The following is a 16,172-nucleotide window of genomic DNA, read 5'->3' on the forward strand; positions in this document are numbered from 1 at the left end:
GGAATGCAAAAAAGAAGGCTTATATTTATGGAATTACCTTCGCACTTTCACAAGCAATTCTATACTTTGCTTATGCAGCATGTTTCCGGTTTGGGGCCTGGCTGGTCACACATAATCATATGGTTTTCCGGGATGTTATGCTGTAAGTATAAATGATTGTTGCAAACATTCAGCTTACAGAAAGGGCAGAATTTTACTGGCCCCCACAAGGGATCATGGAGGGGGATGGCAGTAATATCGGCGGGGGCAGCTATGGGGGACTGACTCCCGTCTATGTCCTGCATCGGGGAATTTTACCGACAGCAGCAATGGCTTTGGAGTCAAATTTAAATATTCAAATACCCCATTAAGGGCCATTTGAACCCTTTTCTTTGTCAACAGTGGATTGATGCCTCGACAGGTGGGTAGGCAGTCCAGCTGAGTGCAGGCAGCCTCCCAGCGACAGCACGGAGGGTGAAATTTTTTTTAAAATTCCAAGAGGGTGCTGCAGGCAGGGAAGACATTCCCCGCAGGACCAATGATTAACTCAGCGGGGTTTCTCCTCTATCAATATAAGAGGATTTTTCAAAGTTTCTTCCACCCATTTGATGTCGGCTGCAGGACTCCCATCAGATTTGCATCTGTGAGGAGAAAAAATAATGGTTTCAGACATTAAAAAAAGCCTTGAATAATTTTAAGATATAACGCAAATCTATATAAAACCTGAGTAAGACCACAATTGGAATACTTTGTGCAGTTTTGGTGTTTCTTATTACAGGAAAGATATTATTATTGTTATTATTATTAGACCTTTAGGCAATAGAGACTGTATTGCCCAGATTCACCAGAATGCTGCTGCAAATGGCAGAATTCAAAAAGTTTTTAAAATTGCAGCTGTTTTTATTACAGCAGAGGAGAATATGGGGATTTGATAATGGCGCCTAAAATTAAAACAGAATGGAATAGGGTAGATGGAAATAGACCACTTGCAGTGATTGAGGAGTCTAGAATGAGAGGGTAGATTTAAAATTAAACGTAGGAAATTTAGAGTAGAGAGCAGGAGAAATGGTTGAGACTGTGAAATGTGTACAAGTATCTGACCCCTTATACCACATCCCAATATCCAGAAGGACTCAAAAACTGGGTCCTGTGCTCAAAACCGATAATTATGAGAAAGCATGTAGAGTAATTTGCTTTTGTACTTTAATAAAGCTGGAAAACATGAGAAAAAGTGGTAAGCAATGAGGAGGGAACTAACAGATAGACCAAACATAGAGAGGCGGTAAGGATGTTGAATTTCTTAAACACTGCTCATTAAAAGAAAAAAAAATCAACAGTTTCCCCCACCTCTTCATTCCAGTACCCAAAGTTTGGAAAATCTCCATTGCCAGTACATGGCCAGTCCCAAGCTTCCTGCGTACGGTGCTCGGTACCTGTACGACCGGAGTTAATGATTGAAACAGAGACCTTATCAAAATTTAAGAATTGGTTATATTGGTTGTTGAACAAGATAACAGTGAAGGGAAATGGAAACAGGGTGAGCAAATGGAACACTGACTACTGCTTATGCAGAAGGTAAACACCATGGACTGGTTGGGCTGAATGGCCTGTTTCCACATTATCATTTCAATCTAAAGTAACTCTTGAGTGTCTCCAATATTTTCTGATTTTCTTTCCATCTTTTCCTAAAAGTGTCTATCTATCTTTGTCTTTCTTCAATGTGTTTGTTTCCAAACATGGTTTTATGCTTTTCCTTTCTATATTTCCTGTTTGTTTCCATCTCTCTCACTGTTTGTTGGTGTGACGCATCACAGAGAAGAAGGGATCTTTCCCCACTGCCAGTTTCTGAGCTAAGTTCAGGGAAAGATGTATTCAGACAGTTGTAATGTTCTCCCTGGGTGACTGCCGCAGAACACTATTGGTGGGGATGAAGAACCAAGCTTTCTGAATGCTGCCTTGCTGTTTCTGTACACTGGTATGATGAGCACCTTTCTGCTTTTAATTAAGTTTATAACAAGTAGCCCTTTGTTGTCAATGCCACACCTATTACACGTTGCTTTGCAATATAGTTATATCTGACATGTAGTACAATAATTTAAGACAAAGCAATAAAATGTCTGTGTCCTGTATGAAGTATTTATAAATTCCTTTTTGAATGATCACCCGTGTACAGAAAATAACATGTTAGTAAAGGTGAGACTGTGCGTTGCTTAATTTTATTTATAACAATTCCAGCGTATTCTCAGCAATTGTGTTTGGAGCTATGGCTTTGGGTCAGACCAGCTCTTTTGCACCTGACTATGCAAAGGCCAAGATATCAGCCGCTCACATCAAGATGCTACTTGAGCAACTTCCATCCATAGACAGCTACAGTGACGCTGGTAATGTTCCGGTAAGTATTTTATTGTCCTGCAAAGTGGTAAATTAGGAAATGTAAGTCGACAAAATGCTTTAATCTTGGGTTACTCAGAAGCAGCTTCCCGCTAAACAGTTTGCACAAAACTACAAAATGAACTTTCATCTGTTTGGATAATAAGGTCAGAAATGTTTGTAAAATTCCAAGAATCAAGACAAGTATGCAACATGAACAATGGACAATGGTTTTCAAAGGAAAAATTCTTTGGCTGCTGGAAATCTGAAATATAAACAAATGTGCTGGATATGCTCAATAGTTTCACGTATCTGTAGAGAAAGGGAAGCAGTTTTACAAAGCGGGTCAGTGACCTAACGTTCTTAAACTTGCTTTCATGTTATGATGAAAGGCCACCAGCCTGAAACATAGGGGGCTGTAAAATCCAGCCCTGTCAGGTGTTCTCAGCAGGTACAGGAAGGGGGCATGATAAATACGAGGAGTGATCAGCCAACCACCTTCCTGTCCAAGCTGTCCCCCATAATATAGTTCACTATTTCTGAATAAATAATTAATGGTCAATTTAGCTTTTCAGCTAGCTACCTGACTGGGATATTACAGTGCCCATGCCACAATACCGTTGGTGTGAGCAGGCAGGCAGGAGTGGGCAGTCCAATTTTTTGAGTCCAAGTTGAAAAAAAGGGGTGAAGGAAAGGGACATTTCATGTGAGGGTTGCCCTTTGCACTTGGGGGAGAAACTCCTCCCCGCCAAGATATTACTCTACCTATTGTGCCTGCCCTCAAAACCAGCCCCCCTATTCTTAGCTGCATGACCCAATTCTCTCCCTTCCTCCCCCCCCCCCCCCCCCCCCCCCCCCAACCCCGCAAAAGGCCTGATTTACCTGACTTAGATAGCCACCTTCTCTTCTTCATAAACGTTCTTGCAGTCCCGCCAGTTCCCACGACTGTGTTCTGGTGTCGCTGGGACAGCTAGAACTCCTGGCCAATCAGATAGACCGGCTACTCTCAAGGGCAGAGCTTCCTCCCACAGAAGGACACAAGTCCCACTCTTTTCTCATTTAGCCCACCCACAGCATGTTGTGGTTGTAGGGTGGGATTCTTTCAGATATGTCGGCTAACAATACTTCCAGGTGAGAGGTGGGAGAAATTTACCCCCCCCCCCCCCCGCCCCCTGTACAATTGAGCCCATTGACTCTCTGATACTGCCAGACCTGCTGAGTATTTCCAGCTTTTCTCCTTACATTATGGGAATGTATATTTTTCTAGTAGAGACTTAAAAGACAGGTTGATGTAATCTGCTCAAATTATTTTTGTAAAGTAGACTTTATTCTGATCATTTGTCAGGGTGAACATTCAGAAATCTTCTCTTTGGGTTCAGCAGCTCTTAAGATTTAGATTCTCCAAACCTTAATTCAACATCTAATATTGGTACTGAAAGCAGGAGTGAGTAGCAACTTTCCAGAGTCCAGGGGGCGGCACGGTGGCACAGTAATTAGCAATGCAGCCTCACTCCCAGGGACCCGGGTTCAATTCCGGCCTTGGGTGACTGTGTGGATTTTCCCCATGGCTGCCTAGGTTTCCTTCGGGTGCTTCGGTTTCCTCCTACAATCCAAAGATGTGCAACGTAGGTGGATTGGACATACTAAATTGCCCTTTAGTGTCCAGGGATGTGCAGGTTAGGTGGGTTTATGGGGTTAAGGGAATTTTGCGGGGAAGTGGGCTTAGAAAGGATAAACTTTCAGAGGATCGTTGCAGACTTGATGGGTTGAATGGCCCTCTGTACTGTAGGAATTCTATGGAAAAGAATGTTTGAGCAATCCCATCAACACCAGGAATGAGGTAAAAGCAGGCTGATTTTCCAATTCCAGCATAAAGGTTGCCAGAGTAGCATCATGTAGGTTTTCTACACATGTCAAAACTGTGGCTGGCTGAGCGCAAAATATATTGCAAGCCCAGCTCATAAATTTCATTCTCCATATGCCTGATGCTTTCTGTAGAAAGTGCTACTTCCTTGTCTATAAGAAGAGGAATTGATGGCCTTCTGTGCTTCACAAAATACAGGTGACAAAACCTGGGTGACAAAAAGAATGCGTCAATCGGGGTGAAAATAGATAATGACAATGAAATACCTTTCAATGACCTGCATCTGCCGCTTATTGTTCAACTGTGCGAATTTGTGCAAAAGAAAGAAGGTGGTGTGAAAAATACTGCACTGCATGCTCAGGGCTGCTGTTAAGGTGCACATAGCTGTGAGGGCAAAATAGCTGCAAATGGCACGCATAATTTTCAGAGCGCGTTATTACAAAGTGAGTTGCAATCTTGTTTCCCCTGGAGCGATTGGTGAGCTTCTTCCACATGGAGTAATATTTTAGGGGTTCCTCAAGGTTGCAAGATGTTGCCTTTCACTCGTCCTGGTCCATTTCCTTTGCATGTTTTCTCTCCTTGGGATCAAAAAGCCAGAATTATTTATTATTGGATTATGGACACTTACACCTCAGCTGCAGCCTTTAAATGAATGAAATTGTTTCTCCAAACAACTGGCATTTTTATACTTTGCAGTGTAATATTGGCTCAGATCCAAATGATTGCCTGCATTAAATATTGGGACCATGATCTCTGGTGATGGATTATTTTTTGTTGGACCAGGCAACCAGGTCTATAGGTACGTAAAGAGAAAAAGGTTTATAAAAACAAATGTAGGCCAGCCAGAAACGGGGGAATTCATAAATGGGAACAAAGAAATGGCTGAGGAACTAAATTCGTACTTTTCTTCACAAAGGGATTCATGAAGTTCTGAGTAACACAAGTTTTAGTGAGGAGCTGAAGGAAATTAGTATTAGTAGAGAAATAGTTTGGGGGCAATTAATGAGATCGAAGGCGGATAAATCTCCAGCGCCTGTTAATCTTCATTCCAGAGTAATTAAGAGAGTGGCCCCAGAAATAATAGATCAATTGGTGGTCATTTTCCCAAATTCTTTGGACTCTGGAATGGTTCCTACAGATTATATAACTCCGCGATTCAATAAAAATTTTTTTTTAGAGGTTTCTTTTCCAATTAAGGGGCAAATTAGTGTGGCCAATCCACCTAACCTGCCCATCTTTGTGTTGTGGGGTGAAACCCACGCAGAACTCTGTGATTCAAAAAGGGAGAGAAAACAGGGAACTATAGACCACTGAGCCTAACGTCAATAGTCGGGAAGTTGCTAGAGTCTGTTATCAAGAATTTCATAGCACAGCATTTGGAAAGCAGTGGTATAATCAGACAAAATTAGCATGGACTTAGAAAAGGGAAAATATGCTTGACAAATCTTCTAGAATTCTTTGAAGATGCCAGTAGTAGAGTTGACCTGGGAAAACCAGTGGATGTGGTTTATTTAGATTTCCAGAAGGCATTTGACAAGGTCTCACATAGCAGATTACTATGTAAATTTAAAGCACGTGGGATTGCAGGTAGTATCTTGAGATGGATAGAAAGCTGGTTAGCAGATAGGAAGCAAAATGTTGGAATAAATGGGTATTTTTCGATTGGCAGGCAGTGACTATTAGGGTACCACAGGGCTGGGTGAGTTGGTATATGCATGGCAGATGCAGTATAATGTGGATAAATGTGACGTTATCGTTTTGGTTATTATTCGATTGGGTGTAAATTGAGAGAGGTTGATATTCAGCAGGACCTTGGTGTCCGCGTGCATCCGTCACTGAAAGTAAGCGCAGAGTTACAACAGGCAAATGGTATATTGGCCTCTATAGAGAGAGAATTTGAGTCTAGGAATAGGGATGTTTTACTGCAATTGCTTAGGGCATTGGAGAGGCGACACCTGAAGTATTGTGTGCAGTTTTGGTGTCCTTATCTGAGGAAGGATGTTCTTTCTATAGAGCGAGTGCAGCAAAGGTTTACCAGGCTGATTCCTGGGATGGCGGGACTGTCATATGAGGAGGGACTATGTTGATTAGGATTATATTCAGTGGCGTTTAGAAGAGAGAGGGGATCTCATAGAAATTTATAACATTCTAACAGGATTATAAAGGGTGGATTCAGAAAGAATGTTCCCGATGGTGTGGGAGTCCAGCTCTAGGGGTCCTAGTTTGAGGATAAGGGGTAAACCTTTTAGGACTGAGGTGACTAGAATCTATTCACCCAGAGAGTCAGGAATTTGTGGAATTCACTACCACAAAAAGTAGATGAGGCCAAAATGTTGTGTAATTTCAAGAAGTTAGATCTAGCTCTTGGGGCTAAAGGGATATGGGGGGAAGGCTGTATCAGAGTATTGAACTTGTTGATCAGCCATGATTATAATAAATGACTGAGCAGGTCCGAATGGCCTCTTCCTGCTTTTATTTTCTAAGTATGTTTCTATGTAACATTAAAATAGTGGTTATATTACTGGACTGGTTCTCCAGAGGCCCAACCAATAATCCAGAGAACAATTCAGCAGCCTCGTCGCACCCGACTTGGTGTCGGGACAAGGCCGTTGAATCTCGCAAGAGGTCTCTTGTGAGATTTGCAGCGCCTTGTGTGATTTACTAGGCGACATCCAGAATTGCTTATTTAAATATATCTGCGCCATATTCACCCGGTGCTTGGGAACTAACTGCCTCACCTGGCAAACCTCACCATGGTGCCATTTAGTACTGGTTTCCACAAATGTGTATCACGTGTAATGACACCTGAGGGGTGGATGTACCCGGCCATTAGAGACACCTGGATGGTTCAGCTCTGGGCAGAGGTGTACCCTGACATTCTGGCACTGACAGGGTTTCCTGGTGGCACTGGCAGAGGCACTGCCAGGGTGCCAAGCTGGCAGTGCCAAGGTGCCCAGGTGCAAGATTACCCATGTCAGGGATGGATCCCAGGGATGCCTTGCCCTTAATAGGTGAGGTAAGCGGGTGCCCGAGGACCCCGTAAGAGGCATGTTGGGTGCTGTGGGGGGGGGGGGGGGGGGGGGGGGGGGTCTGGGGTCTGTGGTAGGGTAGCTGAGGAGGGATCGAAAATTGCGGTGGCATTTAGAAATGGGGCCCCGATCAGTGAGTCGTCTTTCTGCACTGGTGGATTGAGCTCAGTGCAGGAAATGATGTAAGTGTGGCTTCGATGGGGCGTTCCTCACTGAGGCCATAAAAAGCAAAGTCTTATTAAATAGCACAATGTCTGTCCGTGCTGTGTCACTGAGAAATACCCCGGTAAACCCGCCCAAAACGAGACTCTATTTTTGTCCCGTTGAATAGCGGCCATGAGTCAAATCCTACTACGGCAAATCGAGTATTTGAAGTTAATTTAAAATTCTGGAAAACAAAAGCTGGCGCATTTAAATTGAAGTTGTCAGATTGTCATAAGAAATCTAACTGGTTCAAGAATCTCCTTTAGGGGAGGAAGTCTGTTATCCTTACCTGGTCTTGTCACCCTCTGACTCATATGTCACATGGAATCAACATGGTTGATTCTTATTTCCCGCCTTCAGTTCTATTAAAGCCCTACCAGCAACATCCACTTCCCAGGAATGAATTTTTAAAACATAGTCCTTGTTAATAGATCTTCAACCAAGGAATACCATTGTAGCACTCCAAAATTCTTCAAAGTTGACACCTGAGGACTAATAATAGCTTCTGACATTGTATCATACAAATGTGAGCACAAATGTTTTGAGAATGTTTATATAATAGAATGTAAATGTGTTCCTAGTTTGCTTTCTAAGATGCAAATAGACACCAGAACATCTGAAGAATACATCTTTGCAAAAGTCTTTTGTGATATGTTTATCTTAAAATGGTATTAATATGATCTGTATTTTTTTTCAGGATTCATTTGAGGGAATAGTCAAGTTTGAAGATGTTGGCTTTAACTATCCTACTCGCCCTGATATGACTGTGTTGCGAGGTTTGACGGTTTCCGTTGGAAAGGGACAAACCTTGGCTCTAGTGGGCAGTAGTGGCTGTGGCAAAAGCACCACAGTTCAGCTGCTGGAGAGGTTCTATGACCCACTACGTGGAAAAGTGGTAGGTCATTTACTGCTTTTTAACAGGATCAGCATTTGAAACATATTTTGCTTTACCACTCCCTCACAAACAGAAGGAAAGTCCAGATCATGGAAATTTTAGTTTGGATTCTTCTTAGATTTCCGGAGCAAGATGGGATAGTCGGACTTGCCACCTCAAATTCACCCCCAAGAAATTTCATCAGAATTTTCCTTCCCAGAATCACGCATTTCCCATTTAACACTTCCACCTGTCTCACCACCACATTAAATGAACTCGGGTGGGTGTGCTCAATTTATCCACTGAACCTCCACATGAACTTGGTACCATCATTGTATTGGTAGCTAAATGAGCAGCAGAGTGGCATCCCTGATACTGTATTAAAGAGGGCATCTTGTTTGCTGGAGCTGAAGGTTTGTGTTGTTTTGTCTGCCTTCAATCTGTTTGGTGCTTTGGAGGGTCTGTTAGCTCTATTTCTGCACTATTTAGCCTGCTCTGCAGAAAGTAGGTTTCGTGCTAGGCACTGCATTTCCCTTTTATCCTGTGTTTTGAAGAGCAGAATGGGGATTAAGAGGCACTTAATTTGACAAATCACAAAATGTATTTGTACCTTACAGATACCTGCTCATTATTTCATTGTCATTCTTCCATGGGCTCTGAGCACCACTAACAAGGCCAGCAATTATTGCCTATTTCTAATTGCCTTTGAGAAGCTGACTATGATTTACAGAACAAGTAGTTGTTACTAAGATTTCTCTGCATTCGCTACCTGGGAAGGCTCTCTGTTCCTCCCAGGGGTAACTGAGGGGATTGATTAGTTGCTATCTGAAGGCCTGCGACCCACTTTGCACTAGGAGAACAGCATTGTCTGAATCAATCAAAGTCACCACAATCTTGAATTTCTTTGAACTGGAATCCTCCCAGGTAGCACCCAATGATCTCTCGTACAGTAGTCACGCAGCACCTGATGATTGTATAGAGAAAGCCACTAATACTGTAATTAATGGACCATGCAGCAATTTCTTCTCACTGGAACCAGATTAACAAAGAGAGAGAGCCATCCAGTTTTACTGACTAAGGGTTTCCACAGGGACAATGAGCAACACGTGGCACTTAAAGCTTCATGTGTGAATTTCCTCAATTAATGAGCTACTTGTCAGTGCTGATTCACGAACACACGGGTTATGAGCAGGCCTTTGAGCCTGTTGCACTGTTTGATAAGATCATGGCTAATTTGATTGCAGCCTCAACTCCACCTTCTCGTCTGGATCCCATAACCCGTGACTCTCTTGTCAATTAAAGATCTATATAACCAGCCTTGAGTATATTCAAAGACCCAGTTTCCACTGCTCTGGGACGAGAATTCCAAACACTAAAGACACTCTGAGAGAAAAAGATTCCCCCCTCATCTCAGTCTTGAATGAGAAACCCCTAATTTTTAAACTGTTTTCCCTAGATCTAGACTGCCCCACATGGGGAAACATCTCTCTATGTTTCAATAAGATCAGCTCTCATTCTTCTTAATTCCAATGTGTATAAGCCCAACATACTCAACATTTTCTCATAAGATAGCCCCTTCATCCCAGGGATCAGTCGAGTAATAATAATAATATAATAACCTTTTATTGTCACAAGTATTAAGTTACTGTGAAAAGCCCCTACACGCCACATTCTGGCGCCTGTTCGGGTAAACAGGTATGGGAATTGAACCCGCCCTGCTGGCCTTGTTCTGTATCACAAACCAGCTGTCTAGCGCACTGAGCTAAACCAGCCCTTCTCTGAACTACATCTAGTGGAATTGTAGCATTTCTTCAGTAAATAAACCAAAATTATACACAGTATTCCAGATGTGAAGTCCTGAACAGATATAGCAACACTTCCCTACTTTTATATTCTATTCCCCTGACAATAAACATCAACGTTCCACTTGCTTTCCTAATCATTTGCTGTACCTGCATACTCGCTTTTTGTGATCTAGATCTCTGTGTACCACATTGTAGTCTCTCCATTTAAATAATATACTAACTCCTACCGGCTTCCTCTTCATCGGTGCCCTCTCGGCCGACCTTATACACACTGGGTAATTGAGTACTCCGCCCCTAGTGGGTGAGCTCGCACTCCGCAAGGAGCACGGGGAAGACCAGCATTCTCACCCCGTAGGTCCGTGCAGGATATTACAGTAGACTCCTTGGCCAGGATTTTCCGGCGCCTCCCTCTGACAGAATCCTCTGGTCCCTTCCCGAAGTCAATTGACTTTTGAATGGTTCATCGCGTTTTCCAGTGAGGCTGGAAAATTCTGCCCTTTATGGCCTCTTGACAATTGACTTTCCCACCTTTGTCAGCAAATTTAACTATCATTCGTTCAGTCACTTCATCCAAGCCATTGATACAGATTAGAAATAGTTCAGGTCACAGCACTGATTCCATGTGGCACTTCACTTGTGACAGCTTGCAACCCAAAAATGACCCATTTATCCCTACTCTGCTTCTCTTAGCTAATCAGTCCTCCACCATGTTAATATGTTACCCCCCTGCACCTTGAACTCTTATTTTATGTAGCAATCTTATCAAATTGATCTGAGGTACACTCTCCTTATTATCTCCCATCAGATCACCTTTACTTTTACCACTTGAGTATTTCTCATGTCCCCAGTTTCTATCCCTCACAGGCTGAAACTGATGTCGGAAACCAAACTTTGATTTATGAACTAATTCATAATCATCTGCCATTTCTGCTGCTAATGTCGCAGTTTTAACCCTCTATCAAAATTACTCTGTTTGATCCTTTCAAACTCCATGTATGTTTGACCAGGTTCTTTCCTTAAATTTCTAAACCTTTGTCTGTAGGCTTCAGGCACTAATCCATATGCACCTAAGATGGATTTTTTCACCTCCTCATACGACTCAGATACCTCCTCTGATAGTGATGCAAATACTTCACTAGCCCTACTTACCAGCTTTGTTTGAATCAGTGATACCCACATGCCCTGTGGCCATTTCATTTGTTTAGCTACCTTCTCAAATGAAATTAAAAACGCTTCTACCTCCTTCTCATCAAACCTTGGCAATGCTTGGACATATTTAAATAGATCCCCATCAAGCCTTCGACTATGACGCTCTTTCTCACTATCCTCATCACTATTATCCAACTGTACGTTTCCCTTTACGCTTGCCAATTTTAACTGACTGTCATGTTTCATGGCCATTTTCTGAAGTTCAAACTCTCTCTCTTTATCTTTTTCCCTGATCTGTAGCTCCCTTTCTCTTTTTCCTCTCCATCTCTTTCGTATTCAAGCTGCTTTAATTCTTTCTCATGTTCTATTTGTTTAATTTGTAACTGAATTTTTGCCATTTTCAATGAGTCAAACTGTATCTCAGGCAGCTTTAAATGCTTAGCCACTGCCATAATTACCTCACCTTTTCACATTTTGTCAGGTAATGTTAACTGCAATGTTTTTGCCAAATCTAACAGTCTGCCTTTAGTCACTGTCCATAATGAAATCAAAATCACTTATTGTCACAAGTAGACTTCAATGAAGTTACTGTGAAAAGCCCCTAGTCGCCACATTCCGGCGCCTGTTCGGGAAGGCTGTTACGGGAACTGCGTGTGATCGTCTCCATCTCCCAAAACATCTGAGACTCTGAAAGAGCCATTGTCCACAACACACTCCCTACTTAAACTAGAATACCACACCTGAAAAGCAACCACAATATGCTCACCTCTCACTGTCTTTAAGTTCACTAATACAACACTCAGTAATCCGTAAGCTGTCCTTTTAACATCCAGAAGATTTTTTTTTAAAAACTTTAAACAGAAGCTCAACATATTAAAGTCACTACTCAGAGCAGTTATTAGTTTTAAATCACCAAAGGATTGATTTACATTCTTTGGATTACAGAGAGAGAGACTAATACCCCTTCTGGCTGTGACTGCAGCTATCCAGCTCTGAAAACGAAACTAAAACACACCCTGCAGCAAACAGCCTAAAAGGAAAGTAAAAAGCTGACAGACAGCCCAGCTCCACCCACACTCTGACATCACTGATAAACACCCATTTCTCAAAGGTACATTTCTTAAACACCCATTTCTTAAAGATACTCTCACATGACAACTCTAAGAGTGCTGGAAACATGCAGCTAAACCGCTCGCTATGGGTCTTTGTTCCCATTTAGTAAAATCATGCCCTCTATATTCCTTCCTCTGTGTAGCAATGACACAATGATATTACCACTCTTAGCCCAACCTACAAATATAATTAGCGCCCAAGGTGGAGAAATCGACAAAATCATGTAGGCAGCAGGAAGCTCTTTCACTAACCTCCACTCCAAAGAAAACCCAGCCTGTTGTCTCCAGGGTTAATCACTTCGATTCACTTTATCAAGTATCTTTGCAAGTGCTTTCATGGACATCACTGGCCAGATCAGCACTTATTGCTCAGCTCTTGAGAAATAGAAGTCAGCTGCATCCTTAACCTCTGCAGTCCATATGCTATAGGTACACCCATAGTGCTGTTAGGGTGAGAGCTTCATGATTTTGACCCAGCGACAATTAAGGAATGGAGAGTAATTTCCAAGTCAGGATGATGTATGACTTGGAGGGGAACTTGAAGTTGTTGATCTCCGTCTCCTGTGACTCTTGCCCTTCTAGGTAGCAGAGTTTGCAGATTTTGAAGGTCCTTTGTGTTAGCTATGATTCCAGCAGTGGAGAGTTTGCCTCCTCATTCCCATTTACTTCAATACTGCTCGCGTTCTTTGATGCCGCATTGATCAAATGCTGCCTCGATATCAAGGGAAATCATACCACCTCAACTCTTCTGTTCAGGTCGTTTGTTTATGTTTGGACCAAGGCTGAAATGAGATCATGATTTGAGTGACCCTGACTGAACCCAAACTGAGCATCAGTGAGCAGGTTATTGCTGTGGAAGTGCCATTTGAGAGCACTGAAGACAACACCTTCCATCACTTTGCTGATGATTGAGAATAGACTGATGGGCAGTAATTTGCTGGATTAGATTTGACCTGCTTTTTTTTGGACTTAGACCATAAGACATAGAAGCAGAATTTGGTCACTTGGCCCATCGAGTCTGCTCCGCCATTCAAACATGGCTGATATTTTCTCATCCCCATTCTCCTGCCTTCTCCCATAACCCCCGATCCCCTTATTAATCAAGAACCTATCTATCTCTGTCTTAAAGACACTCAGTGATTTGGCCTCCACAGCCTTCTGTGGCAAAGAGTTCCACAGATTCACCACCCTCTGGCTGAAGAAATTCCTCCTCATCTCTGTTTTAAAGGATCGTACCTTTAGCCTGAGATTGTGTCCTCTGCTTCTATTTTTTCCTACAAATGGAAACATCTTCTCCACGTTCACTCTATCCAGGCCTCGCAGTATCCTGTAAGTTTCAATAAGATCCCCTATCATCCTTCTAATCTCCAATGAGTACAAACCCAGAGTCCTCAAACGTTCCTCATACGACAATTTCTTCATTCCAGGAATCATTCTTATGAACCTCCTCTGGACCCTTTCCAAGGCCAGCACATCTTTCCTTAGATACGGGACCCAAAACTGCTCACAATACTCCAAATGGGGTCTGACCTGAGCCTTCTACAACCTCAGAAGTACATCCCTGGTTTTGTATTCTAGCCCTCTTGACATGAATGCTAAAATTGCATTTGCCTTCTTAAATGCCGACTGAACCTGCACGTTAACCTTAAGAGAATAGTGAACAAGGATTCCCAAATCCCTTTGTGCTTCTGATTTCCTAAGCATTTCCCCTTTTAGAAAATAGTCTATACCTAAATTCCTCCTTCCAAAGTGCATAACCTTACACTTTTCCACATTGTATTTCATCTGCCACTTCATTGCCCTATCTCCTAGCTTGTCTAAATCCTTCTGCAGCCACCTTCCTTTCTCAATACTACCTGATCCTCTACAGATCTTTGTATCATCTGCAAACTTAGCAACAGTGCTTTCAGTCCCTTCTTCCAGATCATTAATGTATATTGTGAAAAGTTGTGGTCCCAGCACAGACCCCTGAGGCACACCACTAGTCACCGGCTGCCATCCTGAAAAAGACCCCTTTATCCCCACTCTCTGCCTTCTGCCAGCCAGCCAATCCTCTATCCATGCTCGGGTCTTACCCTTAACACCATGGGCTCTTATTTAACAATCTCCTATGCGGCACCTTGTCAAAAGCCTTCTGGAAATCTAAATAAATCACGTCCACTGGTTCTCCTTTGTCTAACTTCCTTGTTACCTCCTCAAAGACTTGACATACCTGGACAATTTTCCACATTTTCAACAAGGTGTCAGTATTGCAGGTGTACTGAAACAGCTTTGCTCACAGTGTGACAAGTTCTGGAGCACACATTTTCAGCACTACAGTTAGTAAGTTGTCAGGGCACATGGCATTTCTGTATTCAGTACATTCAGCTGTGTCTTGATATCACATGACATAAATTGAATTTGCTGCAGACTAGAATCTGAGAGGCTGGGAATTTTAGGAAGAGGTTAAATTATATCACCCACTTGGCACTTCTGGCTGCTCATACTTGTAAATGCTTATCCTTGTCTTTTCCAATTACAGCTGGGCTCAACCATTGAGGATGGTGATATTCATGGAGTCTCCTCCTCTGGTTAGCTGTTTAATTGCCCACAGCATTCACGACTGGATGTGACAGAGCAGCAGATCTTTTATCTAAACCATTGGTTGAGAGGTTGCTTAGCTTTCTCTGCAGCATTCTTGTAGTTCTGTGTTGTGGCTTCCTCAAGTTGGCACCTCATTTTTAGGTATGCCTGTTGCTGTTCCCAGAATGCTGTTCATCACTCCTCATTGAACTGGTGTTGGTACTCTGGCGAGGTAGGGTGAGGCACATTCCAGGCCGTGTTGTTACAGTTTGTGGTGGAATACAATTCTTTCAATCAGATGGCCCACGGTGCCTCATGGATGTAGTTTTGAGCTGCTAAAGCATAGTCGCCGTGCCACACAACGTGGTGGAGGGTGTCCCCATTGTGACTAGAATAGAATTTTACAGCATAGAAGGAGGCCATTCGGCCCATTGTGCCTGCACCGGCTCCCAAGAGCTACCCAGCTGGTCCCATTCTCAAGCCCTATCTCCATAGCCCTCTAAATTCATCACTCTCAAATAAGCAGAACCAGATGGCGCCGGAGCGAGGCGACTCTCTGCGAGCTCTCCCTAACAGATCCACTTTTTACTTATCTTACAATCGTTCTAATCTTTTAAAATTTAATTCTAAGACTAACATTATTGCTAACCTCTCTGTTTTCCCTATTATGTATTTTCTTTTATTTCCTTTTCATGTGCTTAATGATCTGTTGAGCTGCTCGCAGAAAAATACATTTCACTGCACCGTGGTACACGTGACACTAAACAAAATCCAACAAAGTCCAATCCAATATATAGACTGGACTTTGCTTCTTTAAGGATTGTGTTGTGATTACTCCAACCAGTATCTTCATAGGCAGATGTGTCTGCAAGAGGTAATTTGGCAGGAAGTAGGTCAAGCAAGTTCTTCCTTTGTTCTTTCATCAGCTTCTGCATGCCCAGTTTGGGACTTCTGTCCTTCAGGACTCAACCAGCTCAGTCAGTAGTGATGCTACTGAGCTTCACTTGCTGATGGACATTGAAGTCTCCCACCCAGAACACACATCAAATATTGCATGAATCAATGGATTGGAGTTATAATTCCACAGTTGTGCCTGTCTTTTTAAGAGTGTTACATATTCTCGTGAATATTCAACTTGAAATGCATGGTGGAAAAAATAGATTTTTAATATTGTTGTTTTCCACTGAGATGCAGAGGTTCATGAAATTCAGACTGATACATTAA

At 42.6% G+C, this 16,172-nt stretch overlaps 1 protein-coding gene across 3 annotated transcripts in view; it reads left to right on the top strand.

Annotated features, from left to right (window-relative positions):
• The window catches only part of abcb4 (ATP-binding cassette, sub-family B (MDR/TAP), member 4), a 198,882-nt gene that overhangs the window by 153,714 nt on the left and 28,996 nt on the right, over positions 1–16,172 (top strand). For all 3 annotated transcript variants that reach the window (XM_072508646.1, XM_072508647.1, XM_072508648.1), the window contains exons 23-25: positions 2–142; positions 2,215–2,371; positions 8,144–8,341. In XM_072508646.1, coding sequence (XP_072364747.1) covers positions 2–142; positions 2,215–2,371; positions 8,144–8,341 — 496 coding nt within the window. The remainder of the gene's footprint in view (position 1; positions 143–2,214; positions 2,372–8,143; positions 8,342–16,172) is intronic.

This window comes from Scyliorhinus torazame, chromosome 6 (assembly GCF_047496885.1).
Source record: "Scyliorhinus torazame isolate Kashiwa2021f chromosome 6, sScyTor2.1, whole genome shotgun sequence".
NCBI lineage: Eukaryota > Metazoa > Chordata > Chondrichthyes > Carcharhiniformes > Scyliorhinidae > Scyliorhinus > Scyliorhinus torazame.